The sequence below is a fragment of the Equus asinus genome, chromosome 14, assembly GCF_041296235.1.
Source record: "Equus asinus isolate D_3611 breed Donkey chromosome 14, EquAss-T2T_v2, whole genome shotgun sequence".
In the NCBI taxonomy this organism is placed as follows: domain Eukaryota; kingdom Metazoa; phylum Chordata; class Mammalia; order Perissodactyla; family Equidae; genus Equus; species Equus asinus.
Genome location: NC_091803.1, coordinates 45,941,905 through 45,960,652, shown reverse-complemented (window position 1 = coordinate 45,960,652; position 18,748 = coordinate 45,941,905). Strand labels below are relative to the sequence as shown.

The following is an 18,748-nucleotide window of genomic DNA, read 5'->3' as shown; positions in this document are numbered from 1 at the left end:
GTCCCCAGTGGGAGGGGCAGGAGCAGACCTGAGGACAGTGATGTGGCAGGCTGGGCCTGGTGCTGTGAGCAGAGGAGTGGCTGCGTCAGGTACGTCACAGAACGTGGCTGGCTCCCTGTGGGCTGGCAGGCTTCTCACCAATTGTGCCCACTGCGGTCCCACTGGGTGTCGAAGACACAATAATGGGGAGGTGGACGCTGCTGCCTACCCCTCCCCAGAGCACACAGCCCCACAGCTGGCACAAAGAGCGGCCTGCTTTGTGGAATGTAGATGTGCGCATGCGAGAAGTGTGGAAAAGACATTTATTACCGAGCTATAAATTAGAGGTGGCGAGGTGGGGTGGGGTGGGAGGGGCCGGCGGTCACGTTGGAGGCGTCTGCTCTCTCTCTCTGTCCTCCTGGGCCTGGATTCTGAGTTCCTCATCAAGGCGCTCCTTCGCTCGAACTACCTGGGGTGGGAGTTACAAAGAGTCAGGCAGGGCGGCCTGCACAGGAGGGGCCTCGGCCCTTCCCCGGGCCAGTTCCAGCTGTGAGTCCCTGGAGAGCAGTGGGTAGGTCTGAGGCGAATACAAATCCCTCCATTACCAGTGCCCGGGGGGAGGGTGGCCTGTGGAATCCTCCCCAGGGAGAAAGAGCCCAGGGCCACGCGGACATTGGGGAGCTGAGAGCACGCCACCAGCTAATGGTTCCCTCAAAGCCATGGCTGCTGGGGAGTGGGGGGCCGCTGTCCAGCGTGACACATGGCCCAGGCTGACAGAGCCTGACTGGCTGGCCCCATGGAGCTGAGGGAGTCCGAGGGAGGGGCAGTTTAGGGGGGCCCCCTGAGGTTGGGGCACCAGGGAAAATCTCAGCACACCTTTCCACCTGCCAAGCTCTGAACTGCCTGGAAATGAGGAAGCCCAGGGAGGAGGTCTCATGGCTCGCCCTCCTCCCAGCATCGAAGAACTCTCACCTTTGACTGCAGGTAGAAGGAACCGCCCACGGATTTATCGTTCACCTTGAAAAGGTGTTCGTAGTTCTGCAGAGGAGGGGAGACCGTGAGAGGGTGTGCAGTCTCTGGGTTACAGAGGCAGGGGGAGCTAGGAGATGACAAGGAAAGCAAAAGGGCTCGACCCCTCCACCCTGCGTGCCCTGCTACGCGACCGCTAGGGGGCAGAGTGGTGGACAGGCCACGGAGGGGCGCTTGCTGCTACCACCCACTGCTCTAGGTCTCTGCCACTGCCTGCCTTGGGCCTAAAAACTAACAGGCGACAGTGGCTCACACAAGTCCGAATCCCAGCTGGCTGCAGCCCGAGTCCCCACCCCCTGCCCCTTTCTGCCAGGCCTCCTTCACTCTTCCCCACCCTGGCAGCCTGCTTCCTCTGTGCCCCATTTCTGAGTGGCCAAGGCAAGGCTTGTCTCAGAGCCAGCCTGTCGGCCTCACCTTCTGGATCTCCTCGGGGCTCAGCTTGGAGACGTTGAGAATCTGCTGTGCCTCCTGGAGGCTGAGGCCAGAGAGGTTGGAGGCGGCGGCAGACTGGTGTCCGGCGCGTCCCCGGGCATCAGCTGCTGCCCGGCTGGCTGTGTGGACACACAGGTAAGCGCTCTGCCCTCAGCAGCCCAGAACTCCCCCGGGCCTTCCAAGTGGGCGGCTCACCCCTGCCACATGGCACCGGAGAAGAGACACCAGGGACAGAGGTGTCTCTTCTCCAGGCGTGGTTTAATTTTAGGGGGTCAGGGGTAGTGAAGACATATTTGCTCCACTGGAGGAAAGGAGCAAGGTCTGGTCACCAAACCTCATACTCCATCGCCAACCTGGACCATGAGATGGCCCCGACCCTCTTCCTCTCTCTCCCTGTCCCCTCATCCCAGGTGCATAGCAAGTTAGGGAGCTTTAGGCTACAATGGGGAGCAGAGTGAAGCTGTAGGCAGGAGAGGCAGCAATAGCTTCAGTCGAGACCCGGCCACCCACTGGTTACAGAGGCTACCAAAGCAGGCCACCTTGGGTGACCTCTTCCCTTCCAATGATGCCAGAATCAGGAGCCAGTAAATTTTTTCTTAAAGGGTCACAGCATAAATATTTCAGGCTTTGCAGATCAACTGGTGTGTGTTGCAATTATTAGACTCTCTGCCTTGAAAGCAGCCTGATGATGTGGCCGTGTTCCAATAATCCTTTATTTACAAAAACAGGCGGTCAGGTGTGCCAGTCTACCGACTCCTGCTCATGTCAACCAGGTTTCCCTTACATGGGAATGTCCCAAAGTCCAGCACTGCCCTCCACCACAGGAAGTGCCCCAGGCTGCCCAAACCGCAGCTTGAAGAGGGGCTCTGCATTCACACCCGGCCCACGCGAGGGGCTCACAACCACAGGGAAAACCTGACTGGGGCAGGAGCTCCCAGCCCAGGGGGACATAGGGCCGGAGCTTACCTGCAAACTCCTGCCGCAGGGCCCGGGCGAAGGCCCTGCCCACCACCTGCGCCCCCATCACGATGATCTGGGCCAGGTACTTGGCCTGTGGGCAAAGCAGACATCTGGTGAGCGGGCTGCATTCTCAGGGCCCCCAGAGATGGGACCCTGGAGATGGCTGCTGGGTGCCAGGGCTTCTGGAGAGCTGAGGTAATGAGGCACAGAGCAGCAGCCACAGGCCACTTTGCCAAAGTGCCCTGAGAGAAAGCTTCTGCTCTGGGTGGCTTCAGGCGCTCATCGGATAGCAGGCCAAGGGGTGAACTTGACGTAGTCCCCAGAGGCAGAGGGGTTCCTCCCTTGGCCTTCGGGAGAGGCAGAAGTGCCAAGGCGAAGTGGCTACAGGGCACAGAGGCCACAGGCCATGGTCAGGGAGCCGGAACCCAGGACTGGTCCCAGACCCGCCACGAACTCACTCCGCCACCGTGGGCCAACAAAGGCGCTTCCTGTGCTTCTGAAATCGGCTGGTCCAACCTTAATTCCACCAGTGGGGAAACTCGGGGCCACCCTAATCCTCCCAACACTATTCAAGTCTGTTTTATTCAACACAACTCTCCACCTTCAAACAGCAAAAAGCCCACTACATGGGCATTTAGACAAACACACTAAGGACCAAGCGGTGAGGGAGAGTAGGACCAGTCACCTGTTACTAGGAAGATGGGACAACGTACAGACCTTACTGCGAACAGAGGCGACATATAGACAGCACATGTGAAAACGACCGTGTGTGTGCAAAATGGTACAAACGTGGGTGCAGAGGATGCTCCGGAGAACACTCCCATAGGTCAACACTGCACATCCAAGTGCTCTCTCTTCTTTATACTTTTCTGTGGTTAGATTTCCTATCAGTCAACAAGTATCGACTAAGCCCGGGGGGCCAGGCACCCTGACAAACACGTTCTATTTATTGCCTTGGACAAGATACTGAGGCACAGAAGGGCTAGTGACCAGCCCAAGGACACACAGCTGGTACTTGGGGGAAGGTGCGCAGGAAACCCAAAGTCAGTGCTACTAGCCATGGCATCCCCAGGCTGCTCACCTCACACAGGATCCTGGGGTCTGTCGGGAGGGCAACCAAGCACCTCAACCAGGATCAAGGACCCAACTCAAGGCCAAAGCGGGGCTAATCAAATTCTAGCAGAATCTAGACTCCAGAACCAGCCTTGCTTGGCCTCCAACAGACCTGCCCTTCCCTAACAGGCAGGGCAGAATGTGATTCTGGGCCACGAGTGGGAATAAATAAATGGAAGTGGGTTTGGATTTTACAAGGAGGTGGAAATTTCCTGTGAAGACTCTCCTGGATCAGAGGGAGGGGCAGGGCTGCAGCCGGCCCCACTGCAGGTGTAAAAACAAATGAGGCACTGAGTAGGGAGTCTTTTTTTTTTTTTTAAGATTGGCACCTGAGCTAACAACTGTTGCCAATCTTTCCTTTTTTTGGTTTTTCTCCCCAAATCCCCCCAGTACATAGTTGTATGTTTTAGTTGTGGGTCCTTCTAGTTGTGGCATGTGGGACGCTGCCCCAGCATGGCCTGATGTCCATGCCCAGGATCCGAACTGGTGAAACCCTGGTCCGCCAAAGCAGAGCGTGTGAACTTAACCACTCGGCTACGGGGCCGGCCCCCGAGTGGGGAGTCTACCTGACTACCCCTCCTCATCTAAAGCCACTCCCTAGGGGGACAGGCAGCTCTGAGATGGCTGGCAGGCCAGTAGGTGACTCCAGAGGGTTCCCTTGGCCTCAGACCACAACTTCCTCTGCTGCCACTCACTCAGCACAACCCCATCACACTGCCTTGGACTCACCTGTTTGCTCCTCTGAGGGCCATGATTGTTGCTAAATAATAAACATTAAGAACTGAGGCTGTAACTGGGCAGCTTCCCCCCACGAGGCTCCAAACCAAAGTGGCAAGGTGGCCCCATGGTTCCTGCTCCCAGAGCTCCATGGCTGCCGGGAAGGCTGGGCTGGCCTGCAAAGTTTCAGAGGCTACACCAGCCGGCAAGGGAGCTGCCTGATCAGCCCCCTGAGGCCAACAAGGTTCCCGCAGGAGCCATCTCCCGGGGGGAGCCAGCGTGGTGTGGTGGTTACACAGGCCAGCTTTGGAATCACCACTGTGCCAGTCCCAGTTGTGTGCCCTGGACAAGTTCTCAACCTCCCTGAGCCTCAGGTTCCTCACCTGTAAAATGTGCCCAACAAGGGGGCTGCCATAGGGATAAAATGAGACAAAGCGTATAAGGTGCCTGGCAGAGAGTTTGACAATACAGCAGGTGCTCAATAAATGCTGGTTTTCACTTATCGCTACTCTTTGTTTCACAAAAGGTGACAATGGCCAGATACTAAGGAGGAACGAAGCTCCTCTCAGTACCGGAGTGCATTCCATATATCCCCTGATTCCACAGGGGAGAATGCTGCAAAAAGCCAGGCTCTGTCCCGGGGAGCTTGGACGCAGCTGGAAGAGGAGTGAGAAGGCGGCTTTGGAGTCAGGCTGATCAACTGGGAATCCCAGCTTTGTTTCTTGCTAAATGGATGGCCCTGGGCAAATTACTCAGCCTCTCTGAACTCCAGGTTTCTTATCTGCAAAATGAAGAAAATAACACCCTCCTCACAGGAGTGCAAGGCCCTCAGGAGGTAAGGCACCTAAAACTAAGCGACAGACAGACAGCGGCAGGTCAGAGGAGTGCAGCTCTGCCAGCAGCTGTTACCATAGGTGATGAAGACAGCCACTGGCTGAGGCCTCTCTCGGAACGCCCTAAAATATCCCATAGTCCACGGACTGACACTCAGGCCTGAAGGTCCCAGGCAAGAGCAACTGGCTGACATGGCATCCAATGTCAGGCCAACCTGACGATCAAGAGGCAGAGGTCAGAGCCATAGGACTCCAAGCCTGGGCCCCACTGTGTTTGGCACATATGCCTTCTCAACAGGGCAGCAACACAGCCCAGTGCAGGACCAAAGCCCCACAGCTGGGGCCAAGGACCATAGGCAGTGTCAGGGGTGGGGAGGCACTTAGAGTATGGTTTATCCCACGTCAAGTGGGTTGACAAAGGAGCCTGGCTTTCAGACAGACCCATGCTCAATGCTCTGTTCAAGGCAGTTCCAGGCCCTCGGGCTGGTGGGCAGACACTGCCACTGAGACTCACTCCCTTCTCAAGGAGGGACGGAGATACGAAGGGGGCTCTGTTCACCCAGGGCCCCTGCAAACAGCTGCTGGCATCACAACTAGGCAGGAGGGCGGTCAGGACCACAATTGTCACATTTGCTCAAGTATGCCCGGGGCCCAGCCTGTGGCCGGTGCAGCAGGCGCCCAAAACATATTTGAATGATTATGACATGCAACCAGCTCCCCATCAGCTCTGCTTTCACCAAACTGAAGTCTCATAAACTCTAAGACCCCAGACAGGGTTTCCAAATGCCTCCCATTCGCTCTTTGAAAGGAGGGCTCTGGCCATCCTCCCACAATACACACACAGTTCTCTACCGCTGCCACCTACAAATTCAGTCCACTCCCCAGCTTGGCATCCCCAGCTCTGACTTCTCTGCTTTCTTCTCCTCTCACCTCTCCACCCTGCAGCCACACCAGCAACACCTAGATCAGCTCTCCTACTTCTTTACCCCGAAGTCTCTGCAGCCCTGAATTCACACACCATCTAAGTTGCTCTTTTAAAGTGCACAATTCAGCGCTTTTTAGTATATTTACAGAGCTGTGTAAGCATCACCACGAATTCCAGAACATTTTTATCACTCCCCCCAAAAAACTCCATACCCACTAACCTTAAATATCCTCCCTCCTACTCTGATAATTTGTCAAAATCCACCATCCTTCACAACAGCTCTACACATCACCCTTCATTCTGAGGGAAACCTTCCCAGGCTCCTCCCAGAGCAGTCTTTCTTTTCCTGTTAATATACTGTCATATTGTCTTATTTTACAGACTCGCTTACTTTCTCTTTTAAGATACAAACTCCTCCAGAGCCACATTTTACTCCGCCCCTACGGCCCTTGAGGGTGGCTGAGTTGCACGCAGGAATGCATGTGAAGGACCCAGTTTAGCCATCATAGGTCCCCAGTAAATGGCAGTGACTATTACAAGGCAGGAATGACGTGGTGGTAAACGTGTAGTCTCAGGACTCAGAAGGATCTGGGCTCAAAACTAGTCTCTGACACTTCTAGGGTAAGTGACCCTAGAGGAGTGAAAATCTCTGAGCTTCAGGTTCCTTATCTATAAAATGGGGACAATGAGAGTACCAACTTCACAAGAATGACAAGAGAATCTACATAAAGCCTCAGCTCCGGGCCTGGCACTTGTAAGCTGTTATGTTATCCTCATCATTATCAGGTAAGACTGGCTGCGTCAATCACTTGGGGAACATACATATACAGCCTCTGGGGAGAGAGCGCGGGATGCTGCGCTTTTAAAGGGTCTCCAGGAGACCTGATGCAGCCAGCGCGGCCCAGGTCTGTGGACCAGCTCTTGGTGCCAGTGGTAGCGCAGAAACGCTCAGTTTTCGGTGTCGCGGGGCCCGAGTCGAGTCCCAGTTCTGTCACTTCCTTGGGAAAGTCTCGGAGCCCGTTTCGTCAGCTTTTAAGCGAGGATGATAACAGGACGACACCATCAAGCAAGTGCAGGGCAGAGCGGGGGCTCGCGGGCCGACCAGCCTCCACCTAGGCTGCACGCACAGGGGCGGGCGCACACGGCGAGCGCATCTGCGGGTATTGCCCGGCCAGCCAGGCCCGCCCGCCTCCAGCCAGGAGGCTCTCTCGGCCCCGGGGCCGCCAGTGCCCGCCTCGGTACCCCCGGTGAGACGCCCCCGGACCCCGCTTCCCGCCGGCACGCAGGAGGCACGCGGCGCCCGCAGCCCGGCCGGGACTCGTCAGCCCCGCCGCGGCCCCGAAACGGCCTCCCTTTCCCCGTGCAGCGCCCAACGTGGGCCTCACCATGGCAGCCGCTCTGCCTCGGGGACGCGGGCTCCGGCTTCCTGGCCCCGCGGCCGCGACACAAGGACGGCCGGCAGGTCAAAGGTCGAGGAAAGGAACAGAGAGCGCGTGCGCAAAGCCGTGAAGCGCATGCACATTAACTCGACCTAGGGGGCGGGGCATGTGCGAGGACGTACACGCAGTGGGCGGAGTCGGAGGCGAGGCCCGCCTGGGAAGGCAGGTAATGCGCCTCGCCAGGACCTACTTGTGTATCAGGGTGCGCTAAGAGTAACAGAATATATCCGTCAAATACGGGGCTATTTCTTCCCTTGATTTTGAAAAAATATTTGGGACTAAAAGATATGCAATAGGGGCCGGCCCCGTGCTTAGTGGTTAAGTTCGCGGGCTCCGCTTCAGGGGCCCAGGATTTTCCCAGTTGAAATCCTGGGCCCGGACATGGCACCGCTCATCAAACCATGCTGAGGCGGCATCCCACATGCCACAACTAGAAATATACAACTATGTACCAGGGGGCTTTGGGAAGAAAAAGGAAAAATAAAAATCTTAAAAAAAAAAAGATATGCTATAAACATACAGTGCCTCCCAAACGTAACAAGATGCCAAATCCTCACAAATATTTAAGAAAACAGGAAACTTCAAGATACGTCTCATTCCAGGTTCCTTCTGTCTGGGAAGGAGGGCTCATTCCCGGTTCCTTCTGTCTGGGAGGGAGGGCTCATTCCCTCCTCCCTCACGTCTTTGCTCAAATGTCACCCTAGTGAGGCTCACCTTGAGCCCCTACCAATGCCGCAAATTGCTCTTTTTAGTAACTGCTTTATTGAGATAGAATTCATCCCTTTTTTTTTTTCTGCTTTATCTCCCCAAATCCCCCGCCGTACATAGTTGTATATCTTAGTTGCAGGTCCTTCTAGTTGTGGGATGTGGGACGCCACCTCAACGTGGCCTGACGAGCGGTGCCATGTCCGTGCCCAGGATCCGAACCCTGGGCCACCGCAGCGGAGCGCGCGAACTTAACCACTTGGCCACGGAGCCAGCCCCAGAATTCACCCTTTTAAAGTGCACAATTCAGTGCTTTTAAATATATTTCCAGAGTTGCGCAACCATCACTAGTTCCAGAACGTTTTCATCAACCTCCCAAAATACTCCAAACCCTTTAGCCATCAGTATCCATTTCCACTCCCCCAGCCCCCAGGAAACTAATCTCTGTTCTGTCTCTTATGGATTTGTCTGTTCTGGATGTTTCATAGAAATAGGATCAGACTGTATGTGGCCTTTCGTTTCTGGCTTTTTAACCTCCATTCTTGATCCCCTCTATTTTTCCCCAAAGCTCTCATCACCTTTATTATGTCATTCATTTATTTTATGTTTATTGTTTATAAACTGTTCCCTCCCACTAGAATGTGGATTCCTGGTAGGCAGGACTTTTAGCTTTTCTCCACTCTTGGACGTCAGCACCTGGAGGGGTGGCTGGCCATGGAAGGTATTCCACAAATGTTTGTTGAAATGAATGAAAGTCAGCCTGCCTTGACCTATGTTCCGGACCACTGCCCTTCTTTTCCTTCTATAAACTCTCCAAATTCTTTCTTTCCTCAGCATCCAGGCCATGCTTCCGGCTGTCTGAAATGTTCTCAGGTCTCTCTCCGTGGCTTAGCAGGCTTCAGGCCTTATAGCTCTCAGCTTAAATGTCATCTTTTCAGACCCTGAATGCCCTGCTTCCTCTTGCAGACAAGTGGCTCCCTTTCACATCATTTCTCTTCTTTATAGCTGTCTTCACGCTCCCCACCTGCTTACTTGCACACAGTCTAGCTCCACTGCATAATATGACTATAGTAAGTGCCTGGAGAGGCCTGTGTCTCCTGTTCACTCTAGTACCTACCATCCAGAACACTGCTGGATACCTGTGTGTTGGATGAATGAATGAGCTCCCAGCAGCATGCAGCTGAAAAGGCCTCAGCAGCAAAGCAGGGCCTGGGATGAGGGGGAGCCCAGGGCCAAACCACCCTCCCTATACTCCCCCGCCCCTTCCAGCCAGCCCAGAGACCACTGCAACACAAGAGATGGCCAGCTTAGAAGAGTTTAATTGATGAAAAGATCCAGAGTCTGTGCAGGCCCGTCTCTGCAGGGCTCTCACCCCCTTAACTGGGCCCTCAGCTCTGTGATGCCCCTTTTCCTGGCTTCAAGCCTGGGGAGCAGGGCGACTGGTCCCAGGCCCCTGAGGCTGGTGCTGCTCCAAATGGCCTGGCGGGGGGCCGGCCCCCAAGGCCCTTGACAAGAACTAGGGCAGCAGGCAAGATGGGGTGGCATGTAATACTGAAGGTGCTGGGTGAAGCCAGCCCAGGCTGGGACCAGCCCAGGTCAGAGTAGGGAAGACAGGGAGCCCAGGGCCTGCCCAGGGACATGCTACTGACCCCCGACCCCCACCCCCCTGGCTCCACATGCTAGCAGGCAGCTGAGGAGAAGCAGCTGGTCCCAGAGAAAACAAAGGTGCAGACAATCCACCAGAGTTGCAGCGGGGCCCAGAGGCCATGGAAGTGCCCAGGGCCCAAAGGAAGCCAGAGCTTCTGGGATGAGGTGTGCCAGAGCCAAGGGGTGTCTTCCAGTTTGAGGGTGAGATGTGAGGTGTGCAGGGGGCACAAGGTGGTTTTAGGAGGTGGCGGCAGCAGGTGAGGCCAGAGGTGGCTGGTGGGCAGGCTAGTCCTGGGGAGATAAACCAACAAGTGGGAGGGAGTTGAGAGGGCCTGGGGAGGGGAGGTGGCACATGCTGCAGGGGTGTGTGGGGAGGGATAGATGCGGGGTCCACTGGTCCACTTACCCACTCGTCCTCGTCCACACCTTCGAAGGAATCCTGGGGGAGTGGGTCCTCCCGGTTCCCCAATTTCGCCACCATGGCATTCAGCAGCTGGGAGAGTGGAAAGGAGCAGAGGTGAGAAGGGAATAGGACTTCCAACCCCAAGAATGTCAGACCACAGTTTGAACTCTGTCAAGGCTGTGAAAGAGCCATTTTCATTAGAACCCTGACAAAGTTAATGGTTTTCATTGAAAAAGCCACCTCGACAGAGACAGGGGAGCCAGAGGACAGACTGTGACACGCAGCACCGGAGTCACAAGACAGCTGTCTCCACACACTGCCTCAGACACTCAAATGTGCACGGGGTCCCAAAGGCACTTGGGTCCCAAACCTCCAGCCCTGGTTGGGTTGGGCCAGGCCAGAGCGGGGCCTCTCTCTGCCGTTCCCTGGCTTCCCGAGCCCTGTGCCCCGTGGGTGGTAGCAGTCAGCTTCAGGGCTCCAGAAGGTCTCCCCATCAAGCTCTCCAACTGAGATGGGGGTGACACTGGCTCCTGTTCCCATCTGAGTCGGGTTAGAGAACTGAAGGCTTGCGAGGGCAAGCACCAACTGAGAGACCTGTCCCCTCCCAGGGCCAGCCCCCTCCTGCGCCTACCTCTTCCTTCTTTTGCTGGTCCGACTTCTCTTCCAGGTAGAGCGCTGAGGATGGGGCCCGCCGGGCAGGGGCTTCACGGGGGGCCTGGCTCACTGGGGCAGGGCAGGGACAGGCATGAGGCATCAGAATCCCCTTGGTTGGGGCTCCTTACTCAACCCTTTGGTACCAGCCCCTAGAGGATTTCATGGGAGAGACCCCAGAGTGGCATTAACAGCTACTGACTCCTCTGTTCACAGGACCACCCTGGGCACCAGGTTGCCTGTGCGCGTGCGTGCGTGCATGTTGGGCTGGACACTTGTGATGGAAACACAGAACCTGGGCCCTGCCTCCGGGGGCTCAGAGACAGAGCCTGGAGACCCTGCCTCCTCATCCCTGGGAGTACCAGAGGTTTCTGCGTGCCAGCAGGGATGGAGGACTGGACTTGGGCCTTCTGCCCCTTTCTCCAACTCTCACCCACTCCCCTGCTTTCTACTTGCCCCCGGTCCCTCATCCTACCTGGGGTCATGCCAGGGGGCTGCAGGCTGAGAAGCCGGGGCTGCCCGTTAGCGCCTTCCAGCCAGGCCTTGGCACTGAGTACCGGCTCCCAGGTGATGGCTGTGTCTGGGAACACGTCATCCTGGAAGAACTCTTTCTGCAATGGAGGGAGGAGGGGGCTGCCCTGAGGCACTGACCAGAGCCCAGGGCACAGTGGCATCCGTTGGTGGGGGGGGGGGAGAATGGCAAGACCTGGCACCCCAGTCTGGGGTTTCTGAATCTCAGCATAGGAAGGGGTACAGGTGCCCCAAAGAGCAGCAAGTGGGGCAGTTTCGTGACAGGGCCAGCCAGGCCCCAAAGCCCCTGATGGACTGGGATGGGGGCTGGGCGTCAGTGAGCGGGGATCCAACCTCACCCTGACTCGGGGCAGCCGGAAGGCGACGGGCTCCAGGGATGTCTGGCGAAGCCGCAGGCATCGGGCAAACTCCACTTCCCGCACGTCACACTCGGACTTGGGCAGGAGGACAAAGCCCTGGGGAAGCAGAGGTGTGAGCTGGGGCTGCAGCCCAGAGCTCACAGCCCCCCTCCCTTAGGACCTCCGGGACCAGGCCTGTGCCTGCATAGTGGGGTCCTGGCAGATGTTTGATAACCAGCTGTCTGGAGGAAAAACGCCCTGATTTGTAGCGTTGGTGTGAAAACTCCCACCTTGGCTGATGACTCGCCGAAGGCAGACTTGAGAAGAGAGGTGCAGTAGCTTGCTATGAGGTGGTATTTCCACCAGACAGACCAACAGAGCAAATAACCTCAAGAGCATAAATAATAGTAAAATCAGGTAAAATAACTAGGTAGTGATAAATTGGGTATTTATTGCCTTGGTTTCTAATATAATTTATTTGTAGGTTCATATAACTTAACCTCATATGGTTTAATTTTTAATAATGGTTGAGTTTAACAACCAGCTTCCCGGAGCTGCTGGGCACAGCTGGCCCGGTGACCTGCCGACCCCGTGACCTGCCGACCCCACAGGCCCCTGCACTTCCCCACATGGCCACGAGAGGGCGGGGGAGTCCTGTGGTCCCACCTAGGCAAGAAGGGCCACGGAGCTCGAGGGCTCACCTTGTGGGGGTCAGGGGACGTGAAGCTGTTGCACTCCAGGAAGAAAGGGGCCTCGGGGAGCAGCTCGTACAGGAACACACGGGTGTCACCCTGGGGGGGCAGCGGCGGGGAGAGTGAGGTGGCCAGCTAAAGCTGCCTTTTTCCCACCTCCTCTCACCTGCCCAGAGCCCCCCACGTGCCCACCACAGCCCACCTTGCCCGTGAGTAGCACCAGGCCAGTGTCTGGGTCGTAGCTGGGCAGCAGGGTCGAGGGAGCCACGTCCAGCCCCAGTATTGCCAAGGGGCCACCGGCCAGGGCCTGGGCCGAGTACAGGAGTAGCTGGCGCTCACTTCGGCTGCAAGGGGGGACCAGGGGACAGAAGCAGGTAAACTGGAGGGACTGGGGCAGGGCAGACTTCAGAAAGGACCTTGATCTTGTGGGGCTTGAGGGCTGAGGGCCTCAAGGCCAGAGGAGAGGCCTCTGCTCATCCTCTTTCCTGGTCCAGCACTCAGGACTACTGACCTGGCCTAATGCAAGAATGTCCTAAACTACCGCCCTGCCTGGGCCCTCCTCCCCTACCACTGCCCCCTCTGCTGCCCTCTGACCCTCCTCAGCAGAGTCCTGGCCCCAGCGCATGTCCCATGGCCACTGCAGCCTACTAAGCCTGGACTTTTCTCCCCACATTTTGCCTCTCACCCTCTGGTCCACCCAGGCTTGTCAGCTTCCTGGCCTTCCTGCCCAAACTTGAATGTCCTCTCCTCTGGGTCTCTGGTTACTAGCCCCTTTGTGATCCAGTTCAGATGACACCTCCCTTAGGAGGCCCTCCCTGATCCCTCCTCCAAAGTGCCAAATGCCCATCCCTTGGACCTTTCTGGTAGGATTGGCTCTGTGTTTCATGCACTTCACCTGCTCCCCACCAGGCATGGGCTCCTTGCAGCAGGGTGTGGCTCTCATCCCTCTGGGCTCCCAGTTGACTCATTCTTCCTCCCCGCCTCCCTGCCTGCCATCCATCCAATCACCCACCTACCCACTCACCTGCCCATACAGCCACCCACTCATCCACCCATCCATCCAATAAGCGAGGAACGGGAACAGCTTCTGCACACCTGACAGGTATATGTATATCTGGGAAAAGGGGACACAGGTGCTTGCTAAAGTCTGGGGATACGGATGGTGGGCCTTCAGTCCTACCTGTCAAAGCCAGACACCAGCAGACAGAGACCATCACACACCCAGACAATGCGGGCTCCACGGGCCCCCTCGGGCCCTGGGCCTTCCTGTTGGGATACAGCACATAAGGCCCAGCTGGGGCTCCCTGGCCGGGTCTGAGGGCCGCCCCCAGCCCATCTTGCTCACCTGTAGTGGATCAGCGCCACTCCGGGGCTTGTAGACCCGCAAGCGCCCGTCCTTGCAGACAGTGGCCAGCTGCTGCCCGTCAGGACTCCAGGCCAGGCCAAAGATCTGGGGGCAGGTAGGGAAGTGAGAGGCAGCCTCTCATCTCATGGCTGGGCGCCTGCCTCTACATCTGTCCTACCTGGTCCTGGTGGCCCTGCAGCCTCAGCCGCTCAGCTCCAGCTTGAAGGTCCCAGATCCGGATGGTAAGGTCATAGGAAGAGGAGGCCAGTATGTTGGCTGCCAGCGGGTGGAAGCGCAGAGAGTAGATCTTTTCTGTGTGGCCTGGGGGTAAGGCAGGGGGTGACTCCAAGCCCCTCAGGAGCCACTGCCCATCCCCTGGCCCCCTCCCTGGGTCCACCTGACCTGTGAGCACAGCCTCAGGAGTGGTGAGCACCTTCTCCAGGCCCTCGGGGGGCACCCGCCACAGTCGGATCCTGGCGTCTTCCCCAGCTGCAGAGAGTGCAGGCTCAGGCTCATCACTGCTGGGCCTAAGACCCCGGGGCTTCCCCTGCCCCCATTCAGGACCCTAGGAACCCCGCCTTGAGCCCAGCGCCCAGGCTCCTTACCCACAGCAAGGCGGTGGGGGTCAAAGGGGTCCCAGGCCAGATCGGTCACGGCTGCCCCATTCTGCAGCGTGGGCAGTGCTGTGTCAGGCAGGCGGCCAGGCTTCCGCAGCTGTGGGAGGTGCCCCCACCCCAAGGCCCATCAGTAACAGGCAAGAGGGCCTGGTTCCCAGGGGCTGCAGGGCAAGCAGAGTGCCCAGGCCCCACCCTGTGCAGCCGATGCCCCACTGCTGGGTGGCCCAAGCTCTCTGCCTCAGCCACCTCATGCTCGGAGCCCCAAGTGCCAACCGTGAGGCCCCAGAAAGTGAGGGGAGGCAGTGTGGAGTGGTGGAAAGAGCTCAGGCTTGGGGCTCAGGCAACCTGGGTTCAAACCCCAGATCCACCACTTACACAGTTGTGTGACCGGGCAGGTCACTAAAACTCTCTGTGCCTCACTGCTCTCATCTGTAAAATGGGGATAAGAATAGCATCCCCCATATGGGGCAGCTGGGAGAATTAAAGGGAAGAGAGGGACGCTGGGCGGGTGCCTGGCACATGGTTTGTGCTCAGAGAATGTGAGCTGGTGTGGGTACCCGATGCCTTTAGCGTCCTGAAGGGACCTGGAGGCAGCTGTGGTGGGGTGGGGACTCTCACCTCAAGCACAGCCACCTGCCCACCGCTACTCAGCAGGGGCACGGCCACACGCAGCTGGTTGGCACAGAAGCCGTCGCTCTCGCCGGGTGTGGTGAGGTTGAGCCCCTTGAGGTTGGTGATGTGGCTGTCTCGGTGCAGGACGGTGCCCTGAGCATGGCGGAACTTCGAACTGGGGCCTAGTGGGCGGCAGGGACACGGAGCCACCTGAGGATGCCCTGCCTGCCCGCCCTGCACTGTCCTGCAGGAGGACCCCAGGCCATCCCTGAGTCCTGGCTGCCTGCTTCCCTCACTGCAAGATCAGGCAAGGTGTGTGCCCAGGCCTCTGCCAGGCCAGCCAACACAGCTCACCCAGACGGTGCCTGGGAATGAGAAGCCTGGTGGAAGGCTGGGGCTCCAGGGAACGTCCAGGACACCCCCCTACACATGAGCTTCACTTCATCCCACGAGGATGAATGACTCCACCAGGAAGGGAGGCAGGACTTGGGAAGGGCAGGCAGGGCTATGGGGGGAGCCAGGGCCATAGGGGGAAGCAGGGCTGGGAGTGGCAGGGCTGTGGGAGCAGGCAGGGCTGTGGGAGGCAGGGCCATGGGGGGAAGTAAGGCTAGGGGAGGCAGGGCTATAGGAGCAGGCAGGGCTGTGGGAGGCAGGGCTGTGGGAGGCAGGGCCGTGGGGGCAGGCAGGGCCGTGGGGGGAGGCAGGACTGGGGTAAAGAGGAGGATGGCTAGGGTGGGGGTAGACAGGGCTCCCACTCTGACGCACTTACCCAGCAGGCTCTGCAGTGACCTCTGGCTAGGGCTGGTGCCGATGCCGCTGGTGCTGGAGAGCGAGGGCCCCAGGCTGGAGGGCGTGGAGGGCGAGGTCAGCGAGCTGGGAGGGGAGGAGAAGCCCTCCTGGGGGAGAAGCACGGGGGTCAGCCAGCAGGCCCCTGGGTGTGTTGGCCGAAGAGAAAGGGGACGCCCAGGTCATCACTCTGGCCCCTCCTCCCGTGTGGGACAGTGGGCTGGGCATGAAGTCCCACTGTGGGGCATGGGGTGGGGACACAATCGCAGACACTGACAGGGGCTGGGGGTAACACAATGGTGAGCTGAGCTTTAGGCCATGGGGACAGCAGGTGGCAGCTGCTGGCTCCCAGCTTTGTGGGAGGGCGGGCCCAGCGTGTTTAAGATCTGCCAGTATTTCAAGAGAAGCCAGAAATCTTCATTTTTATGTGAAAAATCTCTCACTTTCTAAGTGTTTGCTCAGTTTAGAGAACACTGTGAGATTCTTTATTTATGCTCTGTGGGCCTCGTTTCTGTGTTATGCTCAACAGCCAGAAAAGGTTAAAAAGACCATCGGGGCAGGCGGACACACTTGCCAGCTTTGACTCAGGGCCCCCTGGTGGTGTCGTGAGGAGGAGGCTGGGCAGGCAGCCTTGGCACTCACACTGGGGTCCACGTCGCCCACAGGCGTCTCCGCAGGCCTGGCCACATCAGCGGGGGGCTCGGCAGGGTGCACCAGGCGGGAAGTGAAGCTGGAGCGGGGCCGGCGGGCTGGGTGGAGGCTGACCCTCTGCACCTGTGGGGAGAGGCCAGCAGGTGAGGCAGGAGGGATAGGGATGGGGGGCACAGGACAGCTGAGAGAGCGCACGGCCGGACTGTGGGCCAGTGAATGGGGCTGCTGCCAGTGGGCTTCCAGAGGCTGGTGGAGGCCAGGAGTGGCCCGCCAGGCCTTGGTCCTACCTGCTGGTTGCTCCCAGCCCACCAGGCGTGGGGGTCGGAGGCAGGCACACAGCCTGCAGTGTCTGGGAACAGGTCCTGATGGAACTCTACAGTCTGGTGGCAGACAAGCACATGGCTGGTGAGGCCCAGGTTCCTCAGGCCCTCCCAGCCCCTCACCCAAGACCCCCTCACCTTGCGGGGCACGTGATAGCTGATGGGCATGATGGCCGTGTCACTCAGCTGCAGGACACGGAGCACCTCGCAGCCCATGACGGCCAGCACCCGCCGGGGCACGAGTGCCGCCCCCCTCAGCGCACTCTCCAGGAGGCACTGGGTCACTGTTGGGGACACCATGGGAGGATGGTCAGGGTGGGCAGGGGAGGGGAAAGGGGAGGTGGAGGAGGGCAGGGCTTACCAGGGCTCAGTGCTGGCTGCTGTGGGGCCACCTCGTAGCAGGACAGCTGACTCTCACCCTGAAACGAGCCCAACCTGAGTGCTGCTCACTGACTGCACCCTGGTGGCCTGGGGCACGCCCCGGCTTGAGCACCAGCCCCCCTCTGTTCCTCTCCCAGGACCTGAGCCACAGAACCATGGCAGATGTCTATGGGGCCCTGATGTGTGCTGGGCACCGAGCTGAGCCCTCAGTAGACTTTACTCGACCTGTTCGTCATCACCGTGCATAGACTGAGCACCAGAGATATATATTCAGTATTTACAGAGTGCCTGCTGCATGCTAACACTACTCTATTCTCTGCCTTGTCCTCATGAAGCTGACATCTAGGGGGGTTACAGTCACCCGACTGAACGGATGAAGACGCAGGGGCCTGGACGCGCAGAGCCCCTGAGGAGGCTGCTCGGCTGGGTGGCGGTGGAGCCTAGGCAGTGCCCTTCTGGTTCCTCCTTTCTGGGGGCAGAGGGCATCCTGCACTCCCCACTCACACAGCTAGCTGGTTAGGTCAAAGGTCGGGGCCAGGCCTGGCAAGTGAGGGCACCAGCACCAGTGGCCGACGTGGGTGGGCATGGGTGGAGGCTCCAGCTTCTCTCTCACCTTTCCTGCCAGGACCAGGAGCCCGGAGTCTGGGTCCAGCAGGGGCATCAGAGACCTGGGAGAGAAAGAGGTAGTTGGCAGGATGTGGTCAGCCACTGTGGGCAAGGGCAGCAGGACCATGAACCTTCTGACCCCAGAGAGGGGCTCAGGCCAAGCAACACAGTGGCCAGGAGCAATGCAGGCCCTCCAGCTGCGTTCAGCCTGGTCCCTGGGGCACCTCTGCCTCCTCTCCCTGTGCTACCAATATGCTGAGCACATCACCACGTCCCAGCCTTTCTTCCTGGGTCCTCCATCTGCCCACCTTCTTCACTCAGGATTCATGCCGTGGGCATAGGGAGCCATCCTCTCTTTCTTCACTTTAGCCCCGACCTCTGCTGCTCCAGGAAGACCCACACGTTCTGCCCCAGGTCCCACCTTGGCCAGCCTAGACATCAGGCCAGGGAAGGCGAGGGAGGTGCCAGAACTGGGGGTTCCCTTCACTAGCACCCAGGGCCGTCAGTCCAGGCGCACCAGGTCTGCACTAAGGTTTGAGGGCCACCTACTCAGTCACCCCACGCTCCTGGGGCGTTGATGACATCTTAGAGACTTGTAACCCTGCTCTGCGCAAACCTTGAGCCCCTGTGCCCAAACCTGAGCCAGGGGCCAGGAGCAGCGGCTCCTTTGCCACTGTACTTCCCTCCCCTCCCCATTCTCGATCCCGTTTCGGAGACAGGGGGCCTGGGGAGGGACAGTGGCTTCGAATGTAGAGGGCAGGCTCGAAGGCCCCAGAGCCCCTGCCACCCTTTGCCCATCTCGTCTCTGCCAACAGCCTGTCACTGCCCAGGGATTTATGACTCCCCTCCCAGGGCCCTGCAGGGCCCCTCTGCAGCCCCTAGTCCTGTGAGTGCTTCTTCCTGGCTCAGGCTCTGGGGGGCGGGGGACCAGAAGAACTTGGACAGGTGCCTCATCTGTTTCTGATTCTTTCTCCTGGTCTTGGTCTCACATCCCTGGGGACCCGTGGGCCTGGACCCCCACCCTGACACTGACACT

General features: G+C 58.4%; 2 protein-coding genes across 4 annotated transcripts in view; both read right to left on the bottom strand.

The window, feature by feature from the left end:
* Window positions 1-283: 283 nt before the first annotated feature.
* Window positions 284-7,534, bottom strand: PAM16 (presequence translocase associated motor 16). The gene is made up of 5 exons (XM_014833096.3): window positions 7,374-7,534; window positions 2,407-2,491; window positions 1,423-1,559; window positions 952-1,017; window positions 284-448 (listed from the first exon to the last, which is right to left on the bottom strand). Exons 1-5 carry the CDS (start codon window positions 7,374-7,376, stop codon window positions 362-364), a joined length of 378 nt encoding a protein of 125 aa, XP_014688582.1. The 5' UTR covers window positions 7,377-7,534; the 3' UTR covers window positions 284-361.
* Window positions 7,535-9,414: 1,880 nt separating this feature from the next.
* CORO7 (coronin 7) overlaps window positions 9,415-18,748 on the bottom strand; it is a 59,301-nt gene continuing 49,967 nt past the window's right edge. For 2 of the 3 annotated variants that reach the window (XM_044746839.2, XM_044746843.2), the window contains 19 exons: window positions 17,720-17,774; window positions 17,087-17,144; window positions 16,864-17,009; window positions 16,693-16,785; window positions 16,397-16,528; window positions 15,738-15,864; window positions 14,975-15,150; window positions 14,345-14,453; window positions 14,142-14,228; window positions 13,918-14,060; window positions 13,740-13,844; window positions 13,575-13,660; window positions 12,597-12,738; window positions 12,404-12,493; window positions 11,703-11,819; window positions 11,309-11,444; window positions 10,814-10,905; window positions 10,186-10,272; window positions 9,415-10,070 (listed from right to left, as the gene is read on the bottom strand). In XM_044746839.2, the coding sequence (XP_044602774.2) occupies window positions 10,065-10,070; window positions 10,186-10,272; window positions 10,814-10,905; window positions 11,309-11,444; window positions 11,703-11,819; window positions 12,404-12,493; window positions 12,597-12,738; window positions 13,575-13,660; window positions 13,740-13,844; window positions 13,918-14,060; window positions 14,142-14,228; window positions 14,345-14,453; window positions 14,975-15,150; window positions 15,738-15,864; window positions 16,397-16,528; window positions 16,693-16,785; window positions 16,864-17,009; window positions 17,087-17,144; window positions 17,720-17,774 (1,987 nt within the window). In that variant the 3' untranslated portion in view covers window positions 9,415-10,064. Of the gene's footprint in view, window positions 10,071-10,185; window positions 10,273-10,813; window positions 10,986-11,308; window positions 11,445-11,702; window positions 11,820-12,403; window positions 12,494-12,596; window positions 12,739-13,574; window positions 13,661-13,739; window positions 13,845-13,917; window positions 14,061-14,141; window positions 14,229-14,344; window positions 14,454-14,974; window positions 15,151-15,737; window positions 15,865-16,396; window positions 16,529-16,692; window positions 16,786-16,863; window positions 17,010-17,086; window positions 17,145-17,719; window positions 17,775-18,748 lie in introns of all 3 variants that reach the window. The other variant, XR_011494356.1, reaches the window with a different exon arrangement.

Bases quoted from the DNA above. Each gene is read 5' to 3' on its own strand.
- PAM16 (XM_014833096.3), bottom strand. The intron at 1,560-2,406 runs GTAAGCTCCGGC...GTGTCCACACAG, and splicing joins CCTGCGGCAGGAGTTTGCAG to CCAGCCGGGCAGCAGCTGAT. The intron at 1,018-1,422 runs GTGAGGCCGACA...CCTCCTCTGCAG, and splicing joins GCCCCGAGGAGATCCAGAAG to AACTACGAACACCTTTTCAA.